The sequence below is a fragment of the Colossoma macropomum genome, unplaced genomic scaffold, assembly GCF_904425465.1.
Source record: "Colossoma macropomum unplaced genomic scaffold, Colossoma_macropomum, whole genome shotgun sequence".
Lineage (NCBI taxonomy): Eukaryota > Metazoa > Chordata > Actinopteri > Characiformes > Serrasalmidae > Colossoma > Colossoma macropomum.
Genome location: NW_023494789.1, coordinates 49,090,230 through 49,117,263, shown reverse-complemented (window position 1 = coordinate 49,117,263; position 27,034 = coordinate 49,090,230). Strand labels below are relative to the sequence as shown.

General features: G+C 39.3%; 1 protein-coding gene across 1 annotated transcript in view; it reads right to left on the bottom strand.

Annotated features, from left to right (window-relative positions):
* The window catches only part of cntn4 (contactin 4), a 298,829-nt gene that overhangs the window by 165,983 nt on the left and 105,812 nt on the right, over positions 1-27,034 (bottom strand). The window contains exon 4 of the mRNA XM_036571557.1: positions 25,839-26,014. Within this exon, the coding sequence (XP_036427450.1) occupies positions 25,839-26,014 (176 nt within the window). The remainder of the gene's footprint in view (positions 1-25,838; positions 26,015-27,034) is intronic.

Genomic DNA, 27,034 nt, shown 5'->3' with positions numbered 1-27,034 from the left:
AAAAGGACAGCAGCTTTAGTTGCTGTAATAAGATTAAAGGGGTGCAGCTGCATTTTGTTTTGCATTTTGTCTGTTTGTATTTAGAGCAATTTCCATCTCAAAGTGCAAAATATTGGGAGGAGATTATTAGAATGTAGACCGATAGTAAATACTGACTATGCGCTATTTAATGCCTGAGAAAAGCTTATTTTTGATGCTAGCATGGCTGCCATTGCTAATGCTGTGAGAGAAAAGAGAGAATTTTTTCAAATACATTTATTTTAAAACAAAACATTTTGTGAACGCCCGCCATGTCATGCCATTCTCAATTTGATTAAGCAAATAAACTGGATTTAGTAAAACAATGTTTTAAACTAGATTTTTTTTATTCATCATTTGTGCGTATATTTTTACACACACACACATTTTCTAAGCTGCTTATCCTTCTGGGTCGTGGGGGAGCTGGAGCCTATCAGAGTGGTCACTGGGCGAAAGGCAGGAAACACCTTGGACAGGTCGCCAGTCCATCGCACATTCACACCTAGGGGGCAATTTAGCGTGTCCAACTGGCCTGACTGCATGTCTTTGGACTGTGGGAGGAAACGTATATTTTACACTCATGTCTAAATGAAGATTTTTTTCTTTCCAGAGTGCACTTCTAATAATGGTGCACTATTTTTTATACTCTATTTAATGCTGTAGTTTGCAGTTTGGGATGCCTTTTCACCTACCTGGTGGAAACAGGCTCGCACACAGAAAGCAAGTGAGTCAAACATACGGTTATTTTGCGCTGCTCATATGTTAATTACGAAGTTGCACCTGTGTTCATTTGCATGGAAGTTCTAAGTAGATAAGTCTCTAAATTCGCCGCCCTCACCAGCGCAAAGTGTCTGTAAACTGTTAGCAATTAGCCTCTTTTAGTAAATCTGGTCCATGGTCTTTTAAGTCACCTAAATACATTCATAATAAATGGAGGTCATTCTAACCTCTTACTGTTCTTAATTTGTGTTCTGTTTGAATTTAGACCTGATTCTGGCTCACATCCATATTGGTCCATATTGGAGTGTGGTGCTTGGTCCCCGAGGATTGCCACTTGCAGCCATATTACTGCAATTTATTTTGTTGACAGTTGCTTAGCAGCTCAGCGGTTAAAACAGTCCATAGAAACCCACATTCTATGAAAAACTGCATCAATTTCAGATGAAAACTAAGCTGTAACAGATAATCTTGGTTGCAAACATTATTAAGTTTATTAATTTAATATAAAATATATCATTTTTGCACCCTGTGTTTGAAAGCTGGCTGTGTCCAAAACACATTTATCTGTACAAAATATTATGTCAATCATCATAAGTGCAATCATCAGTGTAGTAAGTATGCACCCTAAGCTAATGTTAGCTACAGCTCATTTTACCTATAAACTGACATATTTAGCACGACTGTAGCAAAAGATTTACTGGCTTTTTTAATGAATGAGAAAGAAATACTTTCTAAATCTGCTGCTGTAGCATCTGATGAGAACCTGATTCAAATCTATTGGAAGATGTTACAGAAGTTATCTCAGTTAGAAGAAGTTATCTCAGTTCTGATTGGCTCATAGAAATAAAATGCTGTGGCATCTGCCATGGGCCACGCTGCCCTGAGGAGTTCAGGGGGTGAGGCCATGCAAAGTGGCTGTCGGGATGTGCCATCTTCCCAGGTTAAAAAGCACAATTATTGTTGCTGTTGTTGCTGATGTGGTGTTATTGCCGGAGGGGTTGTGTTTATTAGAGTAACTATGTCTGAGGACGGTGGGCTTAGAAGTGTAACTAGTGGTCAGAAGTGTCTATCCTCCTCTGCACTTGAGCTAAATGAAAACTTGACACAAAACTTATCGCTGTTGTCAAAAGAAAACCTTGTGTCGCCATTTTTGATGTTTTTCAGTTTTTGACATTTGAAAATGCCTGTTGGCCTTTACACTGTGTGTAAATTTCACGATGAATGAACTTAAAGAAATGACGGAAAATGACTCTGAAAAAAGTCTGGTTCCATTGACTTACATTAAAAGTAAAGTAGGTTTATTCCTTCTCAAAGCTCCTGCAGGCTAAGCCCCTAAGTTTGAGGATCCCAGTTAAAGTGGACGGACACGGTCAAGGAATAACTTTGCCAAGTTCATCTCACATTATAATACACTGAAGAGTTTCTTGCTAATTTCTGCTTTTTATTTATTGGCTGAATTTGACATATCGGAAATAAAATATGCCACAGTTTGTTTTATTGTTTGCCAATATGTTCAGACATGCAAACTCATGAGGTGTAGAATAGGTGACAAACTTCCTGTCATCCACCTTTATTGGTTTGCAAATATTTTCCAGGACTTATTTAACAAGATTTATGAATTTGTTAACTAAAAAAGGGACAGCAGCTTTAGTTGCTGTAATAAGCTATAAAGTTACCATTTTGGAGATACAAGGTTTTCTTCCGACAACAGCGATACACTTGACCATGATTGAAAACTGACCTCATTTGCATAACTGACCCTTTCTTTCATTTTTTTGCTTTGTTCATTAATAGCCAGTGAAATATTCCTTTGACTGTTCAAACGAGCAATTTTAAAGGCACAATTGGGGCTGTGTTTTTTCAGTAAGCTTCCCGGAATGAACTATGAGCTAAAATGTGGCTGGTGCTTAGACTCGGTGCTCTCACCGAAATAATGCACCCGGAAAATCCTCTGCTGGGTAAAAACAGACACTGCCCCAGGAATGCACTCTCACAAATGCAAACAACGTTCTGCTGATGCAACAAAACCTCGTATTTGTTTCTGATGCGTTTGAGGGACGAAACTCAGTGGAGATACTTAAAGCGTATGACCCAAATCTATCACACAAAAAAACCAACAACAAAAAACACAGATAAAACAGAAGCCTCTAAAGCAGTGGCACTCGGTCCCAGAGCTACAGCTCCAAACACCAAACAGTTTAGAGTCTTCTCCGCTCTTACTCACCTGATACCCCCTCAAAAGAAAAGCAGCTGATGGGCTGATGAAGGATTTCTATTCTGTGTAAAGTCTAATGCAAAAGTATGGGCACCCCAGGTCAAATTACGTCAAATATGCTCATTTTCTAACTGCAAAATAAGTCATATATTTTTACATTTTTTACATAATTCAGGGATTCAGAGATTATTTCATGTAATAACTTCCTGTGAAGGAGCTTTTAGGCCTCTAATAGGATCTCAACAGGAGAAATATTAGATTTATTGCCTAGATTTAAGATTTTAGATAAAAATTTTACTTGACAAGATGGTATTTTTTGCAGTGCAGATATATTGCGTTATTTGAAAATGATGGTATTGCAAAATGATGGTGTTTTAATTACTAATCCATGTTCAAACATGAACCTGATTGGTGGTGTGGGAGCTCACCAATAGGTGAAAAATAGAAAAAACTTGATCGCAGCTCAGCTTTACCACAAAACATGCTCAGCTTGCACTCCAACACCAGCCACTCAACTCTGCCCTCTCAGATATCCTCTAAACGGGTGTCAGTTTAGCTTCTGCATGCTGGAACCTGGTGGGGGAGGGCAGAGGTGTTACCCTCTACATTATACCAACTTTCCTGCAATAACTTTCCAGCAAGGCCGTCACACAGGTTCGTTAAATTCCATCACCCGATTTAACATAATGAAGTATTGATTGGTCAAACCAAGTATTTGGTAACAGCTGCAAATAATACTGGGCGTTCTTCAAGAGCAGATTTGGAAATGATCAGATGAACACACTGACCTACAGAAAATGCTGAATTCAGAAAACAAGCAAACAAATTGCGTATTAAAATGTGAGGATGCGTTGAGTAATTTTCGCACAACAAAACGCCATCTCATTTCATCAGGGGGGTGCCAAAACTTTTGCACAACACCCGGGACTAGCACTGAATCACTGCTGTGAAAAGAAAAGAAAAGAAAAAAAAATGTAAAAGTTGCGAAAGAGCCTCAAGCTTCCTCGTGATCTACAGCGATTCCAGCCTACAAAACATTAAAAAATGAAACTCCCCGTCATCTGCAGTATAGTTTTATGGGATTCAGCAGACTGATTAAATGAAGGTGAAATCAATAACGGCCCCCCGAACAGACGAGCATGCTCGCACCCCACTGTACCTCCGTGATAGCGGCGGTATTTTGCCCAGCATAAGTCACACATCAATGGTTTTAATGGCTCCCCAAGTTATCAGGCTCCCTTTTGTGTTTTATTCATCGTGAGCTCGCTGGCAAACAGTGCAAAGCCATTCCAAAAATACTCCAGAAGCTGAAATTACCTTCTTTCCTCTGGAACTAATTTATTATTTTTTTCTTCCCTGACAATTGATGGAAAACAATAACAAGCTGAGGCCTGCTGGCTTTCCCCTCCCGCGAATCGCTGTGCGGATCTTTTGCGGAAGGTAATCTGTGGAGGTAGACGGGCTGCACGGACGGGCGCCCTGTGAAGTCTCAAGTGGGGTCTGCGTGAAGGGGGCTTCATTCCCCAACCTCTCAATGTTCTTAAAGAAGAAGGGAACAGTGATCGGGAGCACGTAATGGCGTTTATGGAACTAAATGGGCTGGGATAGAACGTGTAAACGGGTTTTTGTGGGAAGGCCGTTCGGTTCTGGGACGGAGAGGCGAGAATGTTATCTGTTTAATTCCCAAACCTTTCAGAGGGAAAGAATCACCTTGTTTTGATGTGGATGCGTCTAATGCAGCTGGAGATGAAAAGGTCTTTAATGGTTTTAATGGCGTCCCATTTGCAATTTGCAGCTCAGTGACACAAACAGCGCCACGTCTGCAGCTTTTTGGTTTTGATGAAGAAAGCCGGCCTCACTGGACTGTAGACCTGCAGAATCTCCAACTTTTACAGTCTTGTTTAGGTGTGGCTGTTTATGTGTGGATATTAATTAAATATTTTAGGTGTTAAAGGGCTCATATCCTATATTTCATGTACTTCATGGTTCCCCTGAGATCCACTTATGATGTTTGTGTGGTTTTATGCACTAAATCAAAGCAAAAAGTATTAGTACTTAAACATAAAATGAAATATATATGAAAATATATAAGAAAACATACTTTACTTTTTATTTAATGTAGGTCAATGGAACCAGACTTTTTCCCCAAGTAATTTTGGGTCATTTCTTTTGGTCCGTTCATCATGAAATTTACAAACAATGTAAAGGCCAACAGACATTTTCAAATTATGCCAAAAACAGAAAAATTACATGGAAATATGGAGATACAAGGTTCTGTTCTGATAGCAGCAAATACATACATACATACATACATACATATATAGTTTTTATTATTTTATTCTTTTTAATCTGTATTATTGTATTATTTTACACATTAGTATACACCAGTATTGCACCATTCCAATGTTTGTGTGTGGCTGAACAACCACTGTAGGTGTTAACTGAAAATGGGCCAATATCCTACATTTTTCTTGTATTTTATTGTTTCCCACTGAGCTCCAATGATGACACTTGTGTGGCATTTGTCCAGTAATTCATTCTAACATGACCATTTTCCAACCTTGCTTAATCCCTTGGAAGCATTGTTTGTTACTGTGCCTTTAAGACGTGATGTATGTAAATAAACTCTGGTCTGATTGGCTGCCCACACTGAAAAGCAGCCCGGGCAGAAATAAGTTTAGCGTGAATGGGCTGGGCTAAACTGCTGTAGGAGGACACATGTAGAAGCTCTGGCTTTTGTGACATCACAAAAACAAAGAATTAAAATACAGAACCTTTTTCATCTTACGTAGGCTGTACGGACTGGGGTGTGAACGGTATGTTTTGAAACTTCAAGATTTTGGTATTAATAAAAAAGAGCCTTGCTGAACTGTAGAGCTGCAGGATTCACACTGTTGAATTAACACTTACAGTGTGTGTTTGTGTGTGGCTGAACAAACACTGTAGGTGTTAATTCAAACTGCAGGTGTTAAAGGGCCAATGTCCTACATTTTTATTGTATTTTGAGCTGCAGTGATGACACTTGTGTGACTTTTGAAGTAATTCATGCTAACATTTTCCAACCTCTCTTTACCCCTTAGAATTAAACATTCTTTCTTTCTGGGCCTTTAAGACTGATATATGTAAATGAACTCTGGTCTGATTGGCTGCCCACATTTAAAAGCAAACCCAGGCAGAAATAACTTTAGCGTGAATGGGCTGGGCTAAACTGCTGTAGGTGGATATATGTAAAAGTGCTGGCTTTTGTGACATCACAAAATTAATGAATTAAAAATGGGCCTGTTTTCAGCTTATAGGGACTATACGGACTGGGGTGCGAATGGTATGTTTTGAAACTTTAAGACTGTTTTCATGCTACATCAAAACACTCAATTTAAAAAAATAATTTTTATGATACCGGCCCTTTAATTCAACAGAGGGAATTTTGAGAAACAGTGTCGTGTTTAAAGATTTTGGTATTAATAAAAAAAAGCCTTGCTGAACTGTAGAGCTGCAGGATTCACACTGTTGAATTAACACTTACAGTGTGTGTTTGTGTGTGGCTGAACAAACACTGTAGGTGTTAATTCAAACTGCAGGTGTTAAAGGGCCAATGTCCTACATTTTTATTGTATTTTGAGCTGCAGTGATGACACTTGTGTGACTTTTGAAGTAATTCATGCTAACATTTTCCAACCTCTCTTTACCCCTTAGAATTAAACATTCTTTCTTTCTGGGCCTTTAAGACTGATATATGTAAATGAACTCTGGTCTGATTGGCTGCCCACATTTAAAAAGCAAACCCGGGCAGAAATAACTTTAATGTGAAGGGGCTGGGCTAAACTGCTGTAGGAGGACATATGTAAAAGCTCTGGCTTTTGTGACATCACAAAAACAAAGAATTAAATAATATAGAATTGAATAACACGACCATTTTCCAACCTCGTTTAATCCCTTGGAAGCATTGTTTATTCCTGTGCCTTTAAGACGTGATGTATGTAAATAAACTCTGGTCTGATTGGCTGCCCACACTGAAAAGCAGCCCGGGCAGAAATAAGTTTAGCGTGAATGGGCTGGGCTAAACTGCTGTAGGCGGACATATGTAAAAGCTCTGGCTTTTGTGACATCACAAAAACAAAGAATTAAAATACAGAACTTTTTCATCTTACATGGGCTGTACGGACTGGGGTGTGAATAGTATGTTTTAAAACATTTTCATGCTGCGTCAAAGCACTTAATTTTAAAAAATATGTAGATTTTTATGATACCGGCTCTTTAATTCAACAGAGAGGATTTGGAGAAACAGTGTCGTGTTGAAAGATTTTGGTATTAATAAAAAAGAGCCTTGCTGGACTGTAGAGCTGCAGAACCTCAGATGCTGAATTAGCACTTACAGCGCTCGTTTATGTGGAACACTGTGGATGAATTTGCTCTACAGAAGTTCAGACAATAAGTTCAGAAAGTTCACGCAGTTTCCGAGCTGAAAAATAGCCGTCCAAGTTAGGAAAGTCTTCAAACTGACCTGAGTGCTTTTAAGAAGTACTAATAAGCCCTTTCTCCTCCAGACTATCATTATCTAAATAACATTAGGATTATTTTACGTGTCAAATCAGCACACAAAGCAGATACATAACGTAAAAAGCCTAGTCACCCAGCCAGCCGAATTCTAATAGAGTCTATCGCTCCCATCAGACGAATAAGCTCTCATTAAACTCCCCTCCAATATGCCCGGCTCAGTGATGTCACCTGGAGCAGTGGAGCAGGGATGAAGGGGCTCTTTGTGGGCAAAATCAATGCTAAATGTCCCTCACTGTACCCATCATCTCTCAAAGCACGCTGCTGATTGGTTCTGCTTCAGGGCCAGATTTAAATACGAAATTACGGAGGTCATTGATTTATGAAAAGCACTATAAGGTCAGCTAATATATGTCATACTGGCCACAGGACAAGTCCATTAAGTGGCCTTACCTTAATTATTTCGTAAAACATAAATCTCTCTTTAACCCTGGGAGCCTCTGTGATTTAACAGCAATTTGAGACACTGCTCGCTTATTAAGAAAAGCAATTCTTTGCTCTTTTTCACAGATTAATATGGGATTTTGCAGTAATGGTCTATCCAGCCTCGCAGCAAACGGCCTGTATTTAAAAGTTCCGATCAAAGATTTTCTTTATACCTAAATATGAATTAGTCAGCATTACTGTACTCAGTCAATAACAGCTAATGAGCGTTATGAATGTGATGAGAAACACGATAAATGGCATGTCTGTGGCAACCTGAATGAGAATGAGAGAAATGAGGCAACAACAAGTTCTAACATGAACTTCTAAGTTAAAAAAAACTCCACGGCCCAATCCTTGGTCACTTCTTCTTTGGCCTCTTCTTATCACTCTGTTTGGAGTCTCTGAAAAACCTCCGTTTGGAGGGTCATGTAGCCCAAACACTTCGCCCTACCCCTCTATCTCAACAAGAAACGGGACACCCTACCCCAGACGAAGGGGTAAGGGCTAAGTGGTAGGGGAGAGGCTAGCCTAAGTTAAATATACTTTCATTGAAGTTTACAGTTTACATGAAGTTCTTACAAACTGTCATTGTACGGTGGAGTTTTCATTTTATTTTAAAATTTTGTGATAGCCCCTTAAACTGCCATATGCAAAAGTTTGTGCACCCCTTGTGAAATGACATTTTATTGATTTTCTAAGTGAAATTAAGTACACATCCTCTACAGAGAACACACATCTGCACATTTTAACACACAATTACTGTTTATTTGCTGAATTTGACATATTGGGGGAAAAAAAAAGTTTTGGCATATTTTATATTTTATGTATTTTTCCTCCAATATTTTAACCCCTTAACAAGCCGTGAGGCCCAAAGTTTTATTACACACTTCTATAACCTAAGAAAAGCTCCATTAGTTTGCACTGAAGTCCCTGTAGTTACTGACTAATGAGCCTTAGTATGTAATAAACCTGGATTGTTCAGGGGTTGAAACAATATATGTTAAAATAAAAAATAAACTCCTGCACTAAAATGTGCAGAAAAATGCCATGTTTATGTTTGTTGCCTTGTAGATCAGCAAAAAAATATCATTTGCCCAGGGGTGGGGGGTTCCAAACTTTTGCATATGACTGATATATGTACTGTACTATTCAACAAGCAGTCCAGGCTGAAACACTCCTTATAACTTAGGCTGAATAGGCAAATGTATGTAAGTGTGGTGCATTTTGAGACATTTCAAAAACAGTGACTTTAAAATGGACCTAGTTTCTACACTTGGACTGTATGGTCTGGGGAGTGAACGGTACGTTTTGAGACTTTAACCATGTTTATATACTACACTCTCAGTAAAAAAGGTTCTAAACTGGCACTGGGGCAGGACCCCTCTTGTCACTGGGGTGGGACCCTCAAGGGTACATCTCAGTACCTTTAGTCAGGGAACATAACTGAACCATAATCCATTGAAATGATATGTTCTAAGCTGTACTGACTCCACACACCCCGTCTCGTCTCCAGGCTTTTATTTTACTGTTCTGTTTAAAACATTCGGGTATGAAAAGGTACAAATACGAACTTTTCACCTGGAAAAACTTATTTAAGGTTCACAATCAGACCTTAAAACCACTGTTGTACCTTTGAGGGAACATTTACACTGTTTGTACCTTGAAGAACGAGAAATGTACCTGAACAGAACCTTTATTACTAACAGTGTACAGCAAACTGTTTGTTAAAAAAGGAGGAACATTTTATTCTTTTAATGATACAGGTGACTTTATGTTCCAAATTTCCTGGAAAATAAAACTGTAGGAGTCGGTTTCCCAGACAGGAATTAAACCTAGTCCTGGACTACACAGGATTTTTAATGGAGATTCTACAATGAAAGGAAAGTGTAGTTTATGACTAGGCTTAAACCAACATGTACCTTGCAACCAATAGCAGATTTTAGGCTTTCTAAGACACAATTCTTAAGGCATTAAGGATTCTTAAGGTATGTAAAGAGCGTAAGGAAAACATGCAATTTTACTTAAGTTGAGGTGTCCCTTAAGGGTTTTCTTAAGAGAAAACATAGCTGTTAATAATAATAATAATAATAATAATAATAATAATAATAATAAAAATACTCTTTCTTCATATAGCACTTTTTCAGAAAAGGTTTCACAAAAGACAGACATAAATTCACATTGCAAACAAACAATTAAAAGGCAAAAAGAAATTAGAAAATAGAACAGTAAAAATGTAAATATTATGGGTATGCAACCAGGCACTCAACTTCATACACTATTTCGGTTAAAATGTAAAAATAATTCTTTCTTAGGCTTAATCTAGGCTGGAACATGTTGATTGTTTGTTTCCCTGCTGTTTAGCTCTTGTTTACAACATTCCCTTTCAGGTACAGTCAACTTTACTGGTAATTCACCAACAGGCAGCCACAGCCAGTAAAAAGGGAAACTTCAGGCAGGTGACTGATGATGCTCGTGCGGCTGAAGTCATACAGGCGTTCTGCTGATGGTTCAGAATCATTTTCAGAAGGCTATTTTCACTGCTATACTTGAGTCATTGCTTTTGAATACGGTTTCTACGGCTCTGCCCCTCACGGCTACAACCTGCTGACTGTAGTTTTAATGCCATTGTAGTCTTTCATAGAAACAGCTTTAATTCAAATGTCATATTAAGTCCATTTCAGCCCACTTTGATTGTTTGCACACCAGTAAAATGCAATAATTCATATCCACTCTGCTGAAAATGAGTCACACGTCACATAAGTGTAACATTATAATAGAAAAAAACCAAGGATTATTAACAGTGCGTACAGCTATAGCAAAACAAACAGGCCTTAGTACAACTACCTGTTAAATGCAGCATAAACTGGTCATTTTCTTTTTTTGCTAGTGTTTATTGAAGCAATAAGCCACAAAAAGCAGAACTATGCAAAAGTCAAAGACCTCATTCATGTATTTAAACCAGTCCAGTCAAACTTTTAAGTACAAGTTATTTTTAACAGAAAATTACCTCAACAACTAAATCTAATCTCAGCTGTTTGTGTTCAGTGAGTCACTCTTTCCCTTTATTCCAGCTTCCATTCTTTTCAGGAGACTCACTTTCAGTTCCTCAAAGAATCTGCAGACACACCTCCAAAGTTCAGTCTTAGAAGCTGGTTGATCATTTTCTGAAGTAATCAAACACATTCAGTGGTGTTGAGCTCTGGACTCTGGGGTGGTCAGTCCATTGTTCAGCTTCTTTGTTTGATGTGTCCGTCTCCTTTTCTCAGTGAGGTTCTTCTTGACAGCTACACATCCTTTCAGACCCACAGCGCTGAGTCGTCTTCTCACAGTGGAAGGATGGACAGAAACACCTGTGGATGTTTTCAGATCTGAAGCAGCTTGATTTTCTCCTCTCTCTCAGAGATGAAAGCTTTAAGTGCTGTTTATCTGATGGGGGCAGTTTTGGGGTCGACCAGGTCTTCCAGGTGGTTGTTAGGAGCCTCATTTTCTCTGTAGCTTTTGAATCATTTGGAAATATTTTTGAATCACTTGTGTTTAAAATCCATTTTGACTGTAAATTAAATAAATGAAGTGTGGCCTGAATTTTGTGCATGGCTGTACATTGCAGTCATTTAACTGTTTTTTTTTATTTGTCATATCATGAATGGATCAAAATATTGTAGTGTTTAACGTGGAAACCTTTGCTTTATAAGTAGCTTTTTAAATGAAATTACTACTGTAAAGATAATGCTAATTTCTAATAGCACTTCTCTGTGATTTCCTGTGTAATGTTAGCATCAAGCTAACAGAGCTACAGATGGGCTTTAATACTACTTATGTTTCACAGTAAATCCTTCAGTAAATACCTTCAGAGCCCTTCAGAGCCAGGTTCTTACATAAGGTATGTTTAGTATTGTTTTTGGGTTGTTCACTTCATGTTGTTGCTCTGGTCTCATCTATCAATATGTGGTGTATTGATACAGAATGCAGTTGTTATCATAGGTATATTACAGCAATAAGCCATGAAAGGCTGTGCGTTACTGTGATCATATCATGTGAAGGGTGTTCTTAGGTGTGATGCAAAGCAGAGTGAAACTCCCTTCCGTGTGATAAAATCACAGTAACACAGAGCATTAAGTGGCTTATTGCTTTTCTAAAATGGTGGCCAACATAAAATATGATAAAATCCATATTTTTTTTTCAGAAAATAATTTGTTATTACTAATAATAATCAACATCAACAAGTATTCCGCCAAGAAATGTAGTTCCTTTGGAGTATGGTATCGTTGCCAAGCAACCATGGACCACTGACTGATGAGAATGTTCGGTCCCCATTGCTGTATATTGCGGTCATTTCATGATTTTTTAAACGTTTTGTCGTTTAACAATGAACATTATGATAACGAAGCACTGTTTAATGCAAAATTATTCACTTTATAAGTACTTTTGGTCACCAAATTACCACCAAAGTCTTATTTAGCACCAATCCAGTGGCGCCCTCTTCTCATGATGGGGCCAAATCTCAAACGGCTCCCTGCTCCCTACATAGTGCACTACGTAGGGATTTAATACTGGATCCTGCAGCCCAACAGAGCAAAACACAGCTAAGAAACAGTCATTTGGGATTCAGACACATCCACACTTGATAAATGATGCACTATTTGGCAGTAGGGGCTAGAATTTCCAAACATCCATAGCTAGAACACTATTTAGGGAGTTTGGAGCCGTTTGGGATTCAGCCTGAGTTTGACACGACTTCTCACTGAACCATGAACATCTGAAGCGTGTAAAACATTCAAGTGACATTTTTAGACTTTTATACTGCCGTTTTACAGTTAATCACACCGTAAGTACTTTAATTCAAGCCTGTGATATTAATGATGGAGCTGTTTAGGCTGTTGACTCTTTTAGCCTGTTAGCTAGCTGACCAGCCTAGTTCTAGTTAAGAACATAAGTTGTCAGCTTCTCAGTTTAAACAAAAAACTGATTCTTACTTCATCGGTTTACTCAGTGGTCCATGCGAGCAGCATGAGAGTCAAAGCTTATTCCATTAACAGCACAAGGGTTTTTTCGTTTATCGTACTTTGGTGTGGGAATACATAATTCAGTTGTGAGGTGGTCATAGGTCCGCGTATATCGTGGATTCTACAACAGCTTCAAATGTGGCTCAGCCAATCAGATTTTAGGACCAGAACTATCCGTTATATAATGAGTATTTTATGATGGTTTTGAAAGCAGCTCAGTCAATCGGATTTTATCACTGGATTTATCTGCTTTTATAAGTGCTGTTTTCAGTCACACTATCTGCTCTTTCTTTTTTCATCGTGAAAGCTGACACATTTGTTTGAGCAACTGTGGCATGAACAACCCCATGCAAGCCTGGCACTCGCGCACTTGCAATCGTGAGCCTATTGGGTCCAATCTGGGCAATGACAGACCGGCAACAAAGGCCTAGAGTGGCACTTTCATGTGTAGCAGAGGACAGGATGTTAGATAAAAGCCTCACAGAAGTCAGAAAATTGAGAGCCTGCGAGAACAAAGTGGACAAACGCATTCAACATCTAAGGTACTGAATTAATTTACCACAGGGGAAAAAAAAAAAAACAGGGGAAAGTATCTTTTTTGGGGATATTTTGGAGAAAGATAAAAAGGGTGTCGTGATTTGTAGTTCCAAGAGAGGACACACATGGCCATCTTGAGCCGGACAGGCTGTGGGCTCTTCACCGTGACCGGAGGAGGAGCCTGCCGGCTCGGAAGTACAACCGCATCAAGGTGCATAACAAAACGGTGCTGGCTGCTCCTCCCCGTCCCCAAAAAAGAGCAAAGGGACCATTGTTTGAGCGGGTGCTCTGAGAGCTGTCCTCAATAGGGCACCCGAGAGTAGGATGCAGCTGAGGCCTTTCAAAAAGAGCGAGAGAGAGGGAGAAAAAGAGGCAGTGCTCTATCCTTTATTCCTTCTGCACACATGTGGAATAATAAAAGAGTGCTGCGTAAACAACTGGCTTCAAGGGACAAATTTTAACCCTCAGAATAAAAGAAGACAAGAAAGAGGGAAAGAAATCCCCATTAGTGATTTTGACTGGACGGCTGTTGTAACTTGGTATATTGCTTAAAGTGGCAATAATAACAAAGCAAAATATGAGTGCAGAAAGCAAGTGGACACTTAATTTTGTTAGTATGAATGAGGCCATTAGCGCTGAGATAGGGGTAATTATCCATGACGCATTAAAACGCAACGTTTTTAACAATTATTAAACTTTTGCATTAGGGATGGGAATTTCAGTCAAATTGAAGAGGAAACGTTCTTAATTTCTGCATAATTCAGTGTGTGAGATGTAAACAAAGACATTTAGAGTGGTTTGGTGTGAAATGGTTCAGATCTCTTTACAGTGGTGGTGATAGGAACCAGGGGTCGCCAGGACTACAACACAAATATAGACATTTTATTTACTATGCAAAACCACAAGTGAACCTACACAAGTCTTCTGAGTTTATATGAAATGTTGATGATGGAAAATAGTGAAAAATTTTGCAAAACGTTTGAGGCCAAAAACCTTCTCAAAACTTTCTTTTTCAGAGGCATTAAACTCTTCAGACGTCTGGTTCCTATCACCACCACTGTGAACAATTCTGACACAAATAGTTTCCCTAAAACAGAGAATTTTACACCAAACCACTCTGAATGACTGTGTTTACATCTTAACCATTTAATTATGCAGAAATTTTGAAGAAATGTTGGAATTCCCTACCAGAAAGTGGAACAGTATCCACTATAATAATGTGAACAAATTGTTTAAAAATGAACTAAACAAATGATGCAATCATATATTTTTTGACAAAATTTGGGGAAAATAAACCCCATCAAACACACTTGTTTACACTCATCAGATGACCATCAACGAGTTGAATCACGAGTGTTAATGCAGGGAAACATGCGAAACGCAGGGGTCAGGGAGCTGGACAGCGATATAAAACCTGAAAGAGCTGGTTTGAGATTTTGCAGCAGACGTGCCGACAGTGATGTCCCGTGATTGGACTGAATTTTGGGGAATATTTTGCCACAAAACAGCCTGCATGTACACCTCCGCCATGAATGGATTTAAGTTTTAGACCAAAACCTTCTGAGAACAATCATGTAGCAGCTTTCTGTGCTTTTAGAGGTGGACGTCTGGTTCCTATCACCACCACTGTGTACAATTCTGACTCGGTAAGTTTCTCTGGAACAGAACATTTCACACCAAACCGCTCTGAATAACTCTGTTTACATCTTAACCACTTAGTTATGCAGAATTGTTGACAAATCGGTGGAACTCCCCCTTAAGGCATTGTGTTTTTTAATTATTCAAACTGCCCCCCACCACCACCACCTACCGCATACCAGACTTTCATCTTTTAGCCAGAAAATATTGAGTTTGTGAAGAGTTACTAAGCTGATACCAAACACAATAAATATATAACATAAATTCATAATATAAATTCATAAGATAATGCTGAATGCTATCATGTTGTGATGTTACAGACCCCTGGTTCCCACCACAGTAAAGAAATCTGAGCCAGTAAATCACTCCACAACAAACGAATTCACTCCAAAAACCACATCAACATGCCTAAATTATGCAAAAACTTTGAAAAATCTGTGGGATTTCCCCTTTGAGACAGCATGAATGCAATTTATGTCCATAAAAGCTGCATATTTACACTTGTGACAGTGATTATTGTAGCTTTAGATCAGTTAACCAGCTGAGTGCTGGATCTGAATCTAGCTCAGAATCCGTGCCGATGGTGTGACACTGCAGTGCTACAGGTTCTGCGTTCTCTACAGCACTTCTTCTCCAGAAACATCCAACGCTGCAGAAGTGATGACAGTTCATACAGTAATCTAAATTAACCCGACTAACATGCACCGCCACCATGAGCGATTTTTAAATGCCGGAACGACTTATCATGGCTCGAGTGAGCTGTCATCTCTCCATAAAGCCCAGTGATTCATGCCAGCCTCCTCCCGCATACGCTACATCACTAACGCCAGGCAGAGGAGGGACTGCGTTTTTTCATGGAGCTGTTCCAGCTTAGTGAAAACACAATCCATCTAGCTGGGCTGCTACACTGGAATTGATCAGTTTAGCACTATGACAGTAAGATGAAGACCGTTTTTTAAAGATGGTGAGCTGAAATGTTCTCATTTTCACTGTCAAACAACAAAACACAATGGATGTTTCCTCTAATTCAGATCAGCCTTTATAGAGCGAGGCCTAATATAGTCTAATCTAGTCTGGAAATTAAATAAAACATGTTTGTGTTTGTTTGAGATTTGAGAATTCCCAAACATTGTTTTTTGGACTACAATATCAGCTGTTTCTGCTAGAACTGATTTATTGTTCTTTCATTTTTATTAATACTTGTAATTGACAGTTACCCACCGCGATGAGAAAAGCATGGTGTTATTTTTAATTAATAATGTAGAAAGTATGATATCAGTCAATCAAAGCTGTAAATGGAAGAGGAGATATTTATTCTGATCTGAGTGTTGTAGAGTCTATGTAGTCTTATAAGACAGAAATAGAAAGAAAAAACATGCTTTATATTTTTACTTGTTTTTATGAACACAACATCAAAACAAGCTTTCAGCATCATTTATCATCATTATTACTTTTACATTTTTCTATTAATTTCACTTGTTCTGTTTGCCCATTGTGAAGCATCATAAGCTGCTTTTCAATGGATGTTATAAAATAATAATATTAATAAAAACAAAAATAATAACAACAACATCAACAACAAGAAGTAATTTTCCTTTTCCAATATCAATATCATAGAGGGTGATACTGAGACCTTGAGTATTGGCAGACACCAATCTGATACATAATAATAGTAATAGTAATAATAATAATAATAATAATAATAATAATAATAATAGCTAAGGCATTTATTTATTATAATTGATGTTGCTGTTGATATCAGCCAAAGAGATCACTAATACTACTACTACTACTACTAATAATAATAATAATAAGCTGAAGCATGTCTATATTATTATTATTGTTATTGTTATTATTATTATTATTGATATCAACCTCAGTGATCACTACTACTACTTACCACTAAAACAACAATAATAATAATAATAATAATAATAATAATAATAATAATACCTAGAGCCTGCCTAGTATTATTATTATTATTATTACTATTATTATTAATAGTGTTGGGTTCAGGCCAATATTACTATATTTGCGATTATTTGTATTGTCATTATTACTCCTATGTGTGCAGCTCATTCCCGAACCCGGTTCACGGGCGTATGGCGGAGTGAACGCTGCAGCTGTGCGCTCGTCCGTTTGATGGTCGGCTCTCCGCTCTGAAAGAGAATCTACACCCTCTCCTGCTTCCCTCTCTCTCTCCATTCAGGCCTGAAACCCCTGCAGCTTAAAGGAGTCTTTCAAACCCCGGTTTCTTCGGGACGCACCACTTGACTCTCATCACCTCAGCTGGCATCACATCTAACGCTTCACAGGAGCAACTTCAAGGACAGGAAAACTTTCAGGACTTTACACCTCTCTGGCATCGTCAGATGATTACAGTCCATAAAATCTGTTTCATGCTCGTGACCTTGATATCACCTTAACGCCTTTCATGTCTCCACCCCCAACAAAAAAACTCATTTTGAGTCCAACAAATTCACTGATGACAGTGAAAGCTGTTCATTCCCCACAAATGTGGCTTATTACTGCGCCTGTGTTAACGCTATCAGCCTGATTAAGAACCGTTTACACTGTCATTCAAGTGTATTATGTAGCTCTTAAATCTCCAGCTTGTCGTGTGGAGAACTTTACTGCTGCGTTTGGCTATTAGATTGAATCTTAAAGCTGATTAATCTGATTAAGCTAATAAAGAGTTGATTACTTAGCACAGAAGAGTCATGATGAATGGAGAAAATAATTGCATAATTATGACTTGCATATTTAACACACATTTGCCTTTATGAATAGATGTGCATGTATAAAAGGATCTTGTAAAACTGGATTACAAATCAACCTCTACTGAATATCTGGAAACTGTTTACATACAGCACTGTGGAAAAGTCAGACACCCCATTCATTTATTCTGTTTTCAGCCATTAAATACAAGTTATTGACTGACTTTTCAGGAGGTATTTCTGATAAGATAAGAAATAAGATAATCCACAAAAAGGACTTCCAACAACCACCAAAATTCTGTAGGAATGCACCACCATGTTTCTGCCGCATACTCATGCAGCAGCATGAGGTAAACAGCCCAAAACAGTATAAACATATCTACTGCAGGAACCTGGTTGGATCTGCCATAAGTAGTATGAAACCACTAACTTGATGCTAACACTACACAGTAAATCCCATAGATGTGCTAGATATTAGTATTAGAATCTAAAATTAAAAAAGCTACTTATAAGGTGAAGGTTTCTGTATTAATCACTGATCTATTATGATACGTTAATGATGTGAAACATTTAAACAGTGAATGAAATGACTGCAATATATAGCACTGACCCCTCTCATTTATTAAATTGTCAAAATGGCAATTAAGAATATTAATTCAGTTATTACCTTTTCAGGAGATATTTCCGATGAGATTTGATATAAAATAATCCACAAAAAATGGACTTCCAACAACCACCAAATTCTGTCGTAATGCACCACCATGTTTCTGAAGCATACTGATAGATGGGAACAAGTATCAGCATGAGGTAAATGGCCCAAGACACTACTGAACATACCCAATGTAGGAACCTGGTTCTGCTTTCTTAACACTTAGAGCAAGGCTGATCTACTTTGTAGATGGCTAACAAGCTAACAGGGTTCTCTTCTTAGTTCTCAGTGTTAGGCTTTGAATTGAAGTATTTACTTAAAGATTCACTGCAAACCGCAACATGTTTTTAGATAGATCTGCTATAAGTAGTTTTAAACCGCTAGCTTAATACTAACACAACATAATAAATCCCATAGAGGTGCAGACATTAGTATTTTCTCTGCAGTGGGAATTTAATAGGAAAAAGCTACTGACAAGGTGAAGGTTTCGGCATTAATCACTGCAGTATTATGATACGTGTATGATATGGCAAATTTAGAGAGTGAATGAAATGGCTGCAATATATAGCATTGTGCAAAAGTCAAAGACCCCCTTCATTTATTAAAATTTGAGTCAAAATGGCCATAAAGTGTGTTAAATAAGTTATTAACTTTTCAGGAGATATTTCTGAGCAAATTAAATATAAGATGATCCACTTGCATAAAGAAGGAGAAAGTCAAAGAAAAATAAGTGGAAAAAACAGGTGTTTCCAAAAACTAATTAAAAGCTACAGAGAAATTGAGGCTCCTAACAACCACCTGGAAGACCTGGTCGATACCAAAACTGCCCCCATCAGATAAACAGCACTTAAAGCTTTCATCTCTGAGAGAGAGGAGAAAATCAAGCTGCTTCAGATCTGAAAACATCCACAGGTGTTTCTGTCCATCCTTCCACTGTGAGAAGACGACTCAGCGCTGTGGGTCTGAAAGGATGTGTAGCTGTCAAGAAGAACCTCACTGAGAAAAGGAGACGGACACATCAAACAAAGAAGCTGAACGATGGACTGACCACTCCAGAGTCCAGACCTCAACACCACTGAATGTGTTTGATTATTCAGAAAATGATCAACCAGCTTCTAAGACTGAACTTTGGAGGTGTGTCTGCAGATTCTTTGAGGAACTGAAAGTGAGTCTCCTGAAAGAATGCAAAGTTTTGACACTCTGAAAAATATAATATTATATTGAGCTGTAGAGACTTTTCAATATGTTTCTTCTTTCTTTCCTGACGCTGACAAAAGAATAACATACTTAATGGCTGTTTAGACTGGAAATGAAATAAATAAAGGGAGCTCCCTGAATTGCATTGTATGACATCCAAAGTATTGTAACTTTTATTATGTGTCTTAAGAAAAAATATAATGAATAGACCTATTGGTGCCATTCATTAGTACCATTAATAAGCGCGAGCCTTAACTATTAATACAAATAAAAGAGAGCAGAACCGGATAGCCGAACCCACAGAAGTGTAATAACCCGAACGGAGGTTCGCCGAAGATAATGACACATAAGAAACATGATTAAGGCTCTGTGTGTGGTGCTCTCTCTATCAGTGGCGCTTTAATTAAAACACCTCGCTGAACCCCAGAACTCAATTACCACATTCAGACGGGTGGAGGACGGCGCCGCATCGCCGATGACAATTCTTCTCATTTCCTATGCAAGCTGCTCAATATCTGTGCAATCAAACTAGCCCTATTGAGAGGGAAGGGAGGCAAAAACACAAGACTGTAACTCCATGAAGGACAGCAGAAATATCTCCCTCATTATACCCTCTCCCGTCCGGACCTCTACGGCCCACAAGGGCGAACGCGATAAGAATAATCAAGTGTAATTGCTCGCCAAAGAAAGCTTTCAATAAACGCCTCTGACAGTACAGATTCAACCAGTCAAAATACAGAAATTAATAAATAAATAGATAATTAAAGCTGCGACTCAAATCATTTGTAGTGTTCAAATGGGAAAATGTGTACTTGTCTGATGAACACAGTTTGCACAGCACAGCTCTGAGCTTTGCTAAAAGCCAGCCTGGACTAATATTGATAAAATTCAATGCCAATATTTTCCTAATATATTTAACGGTTTCACTCTGTGTAATGATATTTAAGTTAGTGATAATAATGTTAATGAGTTGATAAATCCAGATTGCTGAGTCTAAGCTTGTTTAGATCAAGGAGTGAAATACGGGGGGGGGGGCCGGGACCTCCTAATTAACCTCCCCTGAATGTCTCAAAATCAAAATTCTGGGTCCCTGTGAAAAACTTATGATGTTCTGCTGTCTCTCAGGGAAAAACAGACGCTCAAATACAGGTTCGGGGAAAGCTCATTGTTTAGCTGCTTCACTACCAATCAGCTCCTGTTTTTGGTGTTCTTAACTAACTAGAGATGCAGCACTGCTCTGCCTCAGGGTGGCGCTGTAAGAACCTGATTCACCGAGTTGGTCTTTCATAATGTAACAAATGTCACTACGCCAAGGAATACCTAAGAAAAACTTTACGCCAACAAGCGACTGGTGGAAAGAGTGAAGAGCCCCTTTTCACAAAAAAACTGCAGTGTGTAAACGCTGGGTGAAAAAAGTTCTGCTATTGCCTTAGGAACAGTTACTAACCTCAGAAATACAAGCGTTCGTATCACTTCAGCTCACCACAGAAAGGTGTGTCACTTTATCTTTGTCATAGTCGCCAAAATTGGAATTCAAGGATGAGTCTAGAATGATTGGAGAACCAAACACACAACAATGCAGGAGTCCAAACTAAACAAAGGATATAAATGCTTTGTGGAAAAATTGCTTCGCTGTCAGAGCACAGTAACGTCAGCTAACGTCATGAGTGATAAATCGATGGAGAGGCAAAAACAACTATAACCAAAATGCTAGATTAGCCATGTTATCTGGAGATGTTGAAACAGCAAACAATAAACTAACTGGCAAAAGGCTAGACATGCACACATGCCAGCAGGGGGCATGCCGGGTCATCATGGTCCGTAACGCCACTGTAGACGTTCTCCACAAACACTGGCTCCAGTGAACGAACATGTACTCCCAGGTGAGCACTCGCTTTCTCAGGTACTGACAGCTTTGGAGGGAGAAAATGAAAACTGTTGCTCTGAAAGCGGCTGAAGCAGCAACTTTAAAGCACCAACTGCACGTTAACGCTGGCGGTGAAATGACTCAGAGGCTCCTTTCTTCAAAGTTCATTCCTTTATTAACTGAACAAACTCATTTTTCTTCTGCTCATCATCAGCTGACAAACTACCGAAACTGAGATGAGGCTGTTTTTGCTTTAAACTCGAACACTTGAGTGAGCCGTACACACTCAACTCATCATACTCTGCTACGGCCACTTCCAGCAAAAAAAATGCGGAAACGTGAAAAGGGCCTATTTGTAACGTGTCAGAACAAATTAGACGCTCGCAGATAAAAACAGTTCTGAGGTTTTAATGAAAAAAGGGAGATCAAAACTCATGATTAAACAGGCAAAGGTCAAAACCAAGAGAGAGTGAACAAAAGCCAAAAGGGACGTCCAGAGAAAGGTCAAAAAACGAGAACAAAGCAGGTCAAAAACACAACAGGACAGGCAGGTAAACAGCGCTCGGTGAAACTGGGACAATACTTCACAAAGAAGGAAGGACAAACAATCAATATAGGGCTGGACACAGGTGAGGAGAATCAGTAATCGGGCGAAGCTGATCTGAGATAGGCTGATGCCTGAGAGTTCTGAGCCATGTGATCCCCTGAATTCTGGGAGTTGGAGTTCGGGAGCACAAGAGTATGAGTAGCTGCAGAGTCGGAGGGAGGTGTGACAGAACTGTTAATGTAAGAGTCCAGCGTTCCATACAGTTTGTTTTGCGTTTCAGTAGTTATTGTGGAAATACCTGAAGTCATATCAGATGTAATGATTGGTTGGACTCGCCTAGCAACCAAAATGCATTTTGATTGGTCATATTTGGGCTAATACTTTTGTTTCCAAAGAATGAGCAGTTTTTTGTACAGTGATTTGCTGCATTTTATTTTAAGTTGAAATCTAATCGCGTAAAAATGACCACTAACTGATCACACCTTTTTAAAAAAAATAGTTTATATAAACAATATGTGCAATGAATGAGGCTATGACGGAAAAAAGTCCAGTAAAGTGAGTCAGTGGTGTGGAGCCACACAGCTGCGAGGAGTCTATTAATGTGACTTAGCTGACAGTGTAAACTTAGATTAACAACTCAGTATTAAACTTACTGTGTTTCATGGTGATCCATTGTTTAATGTTCGCTGGAGCGTTAAATATGATGATCAAATGTGCTAAAATGCATTTTAACTGGCTGTAAATGTTTCCCCACCCCATTCACATTCGCATCCCTGTGTTTCCCCACCTGCCATTTTCACGTCGCGCTGGCAGACGGTCACTATTTACACAGATTTGATGTCCAAACTCAGCCTAGATGTCTTGCCAATCGTTTTGATGTGCGTTGTGCTGGTGCGAGTGGATCAGACACAGAAGTGCTGCTGGAGTTTTTAAACACCTCGGTGTCTAAATTGAAACTTAAAAAATATCCAGCCAACAGCGTCCTGTGGGCAGCGTCCTGTGACCACTGATGAAGGACTGGAAGATGACCAACACAAACTGTGCAGCAGCAGATGAGCTATTGTCTCTGACTTTACATCTACAAGGTGGACTGACAAGGTAGGAGTGTATAATAGAGTGGACAGTGAGTGGACACAGTGTTTAAAAACTCCAGCAGCACTGCTGTGTCTGATCCACCCGTACCAGCGCAACACCACCATGTCAGTGTCACTACAGTGCTGAGAATGATCCACCACCCAAATAGTACCTGCTCTGTGAGGGTCCATGGGGGTCCTGACCACTGAAGAACAGGGTAAAAGCGGGCTAACAAAGTAAGCAGAGAAACAGATGGACTACAGTCTGTAACTGTAGAACTACAAAGTGCACCTATATAGTAAGTGGAGCTGATAAAATGGACAATGAGCGTAGAAACAAGGAGGTGGTTTAATGTTATGGCTGATCAGTGTAATGTCAGCTAAAATGTCTAAGCTAAAATGTGAAAAATCTAAAAATCCAAACACAAAACAAAATAAATAGCCAATAATGCAGTGCAGGGCATATGGAATCAATACAGCTTTGAAAAAACAACAATAATAGATGCATAAAAATGGTAAAATTACGTTCTCCAACGAAAGGTACTAAGTATGCACCCTCGATGACCCTAAAAGCCTCAGTGTATAGACACTAAATCTCTCAGCACTGGCCTGTGCCGCAACAGAAAAGCCATTCACGTGAAATGCTGGTCAACCTGCTCACGCTGACATATTAAACTGCTTAGCATTTACATCATGCTTTTCCAGGTCTGCGCACTCTCCCACGCCCGCCACTCATCTCTTCACCCAAATTCTCCCGCATTAACCACCAAATTAGAAAATATCCCGTCTCATAACATCAGCTGCCCTTTAAATTATTCTCTTGAACCTGCGCCGCTCCATCACGCAGCGGAGTTAATTAAGCTATAGTGCGAGTAATAAAGAAGATGGATGGCGTGCGGGCGGAGACGCGTGCTCCCGCCTGGCGACGACAACCCGAGCCTGTGTAAGGTCAGGAGTCTGGACGATTGATGGATCTGTCAGCCAATCGTCTTCATGTGACAGTGGACTTCCCTCATGGACCTACCCCCCCCCAACTCCCTCCCACCCCACCTCGAAGAATTGGATTGTTCCTGCCTGCGGGTTCCATCATCTTCAGCCCAACGGGGGGACAAATGAATGGCCGGAGCAGGAGGGAGAGACACCGCGGCCTTGCTGTGGATGCAGGGAATCAGAATTCAATCTGGGAGGGCTACCAGTCATTCCTCGCTGTCGATTCCGTCAGTGAAGGCAGCTCGGAATGAAAAGGGTGTCACTCCCTGGTGGAAAGCTGGAGGAGCACCGTGGCCGATCAGTTTAGAGCGAAGCTGCCAAGGCTGACGCGCAATAATCATTTGGCTTCATTTTGTTTGGCCTTTTACTGAGCACAAACTCCAAAGCACTTCACTTCAGCGCAGTTAGAATCGCGTCATCTGAGCATTACAATCACAAACCAGATGGCAGTCACAAAGGAGAAAACAATGCTGACACTGTACTCGTCTTCCGCAGCTTTTCTACTGAAGGAGCTGCTGTGATCTAACTGGCAGCAGTCAATAGACATGTAATGTACACCAAAGCCAGAAGGCAGAACTTTGACCATGCATGCTTTTTAAAAATAAGAGTAGTAAGAAGTAAATGTTATTTTACGTCCATTCCCCAGTAAACACAGGAAACAAACCTGCGTAACCAATTTGTTTTGGATTTTGTGAGGTCATCTCCCAAATGTCACTCGGTCACCACCATCTGTCTGAATCTTCCTTATCATAACGCTGCCAACTGGTCTGAGTGTGTGAAGGCCAGCACACACTTCTTCCCAAATATGTGAAGCCCATCTTTTCAAACTGCTGCTCATGCAATGCTGTACAGCAGCTGAAGGCACTTATAGGAGAGTGCTGACTGCCCATTTATGCGAACGTGAGCTGGCAGATGAGCAGGATTGGCCAGCATCACTGTAGATGGACAGGAAAGAGGAACCAAGCCACCCGTCCAACCCGGAGAGCAGCAGGTGCAATTGTGCTCTCATAGAGTCTGGGCAGCATCGTCCAGATCAGTAGTAGGCTGATATATCATTTATACTGGTATATCATAGAGCTGCACGAAAAATTGTTTTTATATTGAAATCATAATTTGAAACATTTTTAAATCACAAGAGCTGCAATTTTAATTATACCTTCCATTATTTAACATTTGAACATTATATATATATATATATATATATATATATATACACACATTTACTTCCATGAACAAAAAAACAACCAAAAATTATTTACACACACACACATACATATACATATATATATATATATATATATATATATATATATATATGTTTTCAATTTAGCAAATAATTGTGCATTAAATTGTGCAGAAGTGAACATAAGTTACCAAAACATGGAATTTGACCCAAACTTTTACATACGACTGTATACTTTTGAGGCATTTGTATTTTTATCATAGTTTCTAGCAGCAGACTGACCCCTACCAGTGAGCGAGAGAGAGAGAGAGAGAGAGATGGAGACAAAGAGAGAGGCAGATAGAGAGAGAGAGGCTTTGTCAGCGGGGGAACATTTCCATTTTGATGGCGTTATCTGCACAGCTACGCTGCCACTGACACATCTGCTATGTCACATCCGCTCTGACCCCGACCTCCTGCCGGACCGATCTGGACAGAGATGGAGGGAAAAGGCTTGGCACTCACATGCGAAGGTTAGGCTGGCCTCGCGGCTCACGATGGTGCCGAAGGAGTTGGAGGCGAGGCACTGGTAGGTCCCGGAGTCCTGGTCTTTATTCAGACGGCTGATGCGGAGGTTTCCCCCGGAGAGGCTGTGGTGTGAGCTTGGCTTGGGGCTGATGATGGTGCCGTTGAGCTTCCACCTAAAACAGAGCGTGAGAAAGAGAGAGAGAAAGAGAGGGTTAAAATCAGAAAAAGTGAAAATACATGGTTTTCTAACCTGCTGATTGCATATCCCTCTTTATAAGCAGTGGTAAAAAATATTCCATCAGAGACTTTTATTGAAAAAAGAAGGGAAAAAAAATCAGTTCTCCATCATGTGATCCCTTTAATATAACAATATTTTATTCCAAGTAATTTCAGATCATTTCTATTGGTCCATTCGTCATGAAATAATTACATGATGCAAATAGCTGGCGTATCTGGGGCCGTATTACAGATATATATTAACTCTTAAATCTTATCTGTATAGTTACCATGGCAACTTCAGTTAAGACTGCTTACAGAACAGCAATTCTTTAGTTCATTATCTTATCATTAACTCCAGATAAGAAAACAGTACTAAACAAACAGTCTAACTAGAATAAATCTCCTAAATACGGTCCTAACTTTAGGATAAACCCCAACAGTGTCCTAACTCCTGTTTAAGCATCCATATGTAACGTGTTACAGGCAGCATAGTTTACTACTAGGATCACTCTGTTACATTTATTTCTAGGCATATATTTTCATTTGTGAGCTGTTTTTTTCTTTTCTATCTTTGTGTTTTAAAAATCTCAGACACTACAGACACGATCTCCACCGAATAACATTTGGGAAATGGAAACTGAAACTGTGGAGTGGTGACGCTCTGATAAGGAGAACATTCACGATGTTCTTAATCTCCAGTTTACTGCACTTTAGTTTTGTTTTTACCTTTTTTTACATTGGTAGTTGTAGCTGATTAACATTGGTAGCATTTTTAACATTTAAGAACAGTTGATTGATAAGATCTCCTAACTTGAGATGAGATAAGACAATATTCTTCAATTAAGAATTAAGATTTGCTTCTGGAATACAATTTTGTGAAAAGTCGTTTCTTGACCCGGCAGATCTTAACTTAAAACAAAAAGATAGGACGTTTCTGTAATACAGCCCCTGGATCCTATTAGCCTTCATTCATT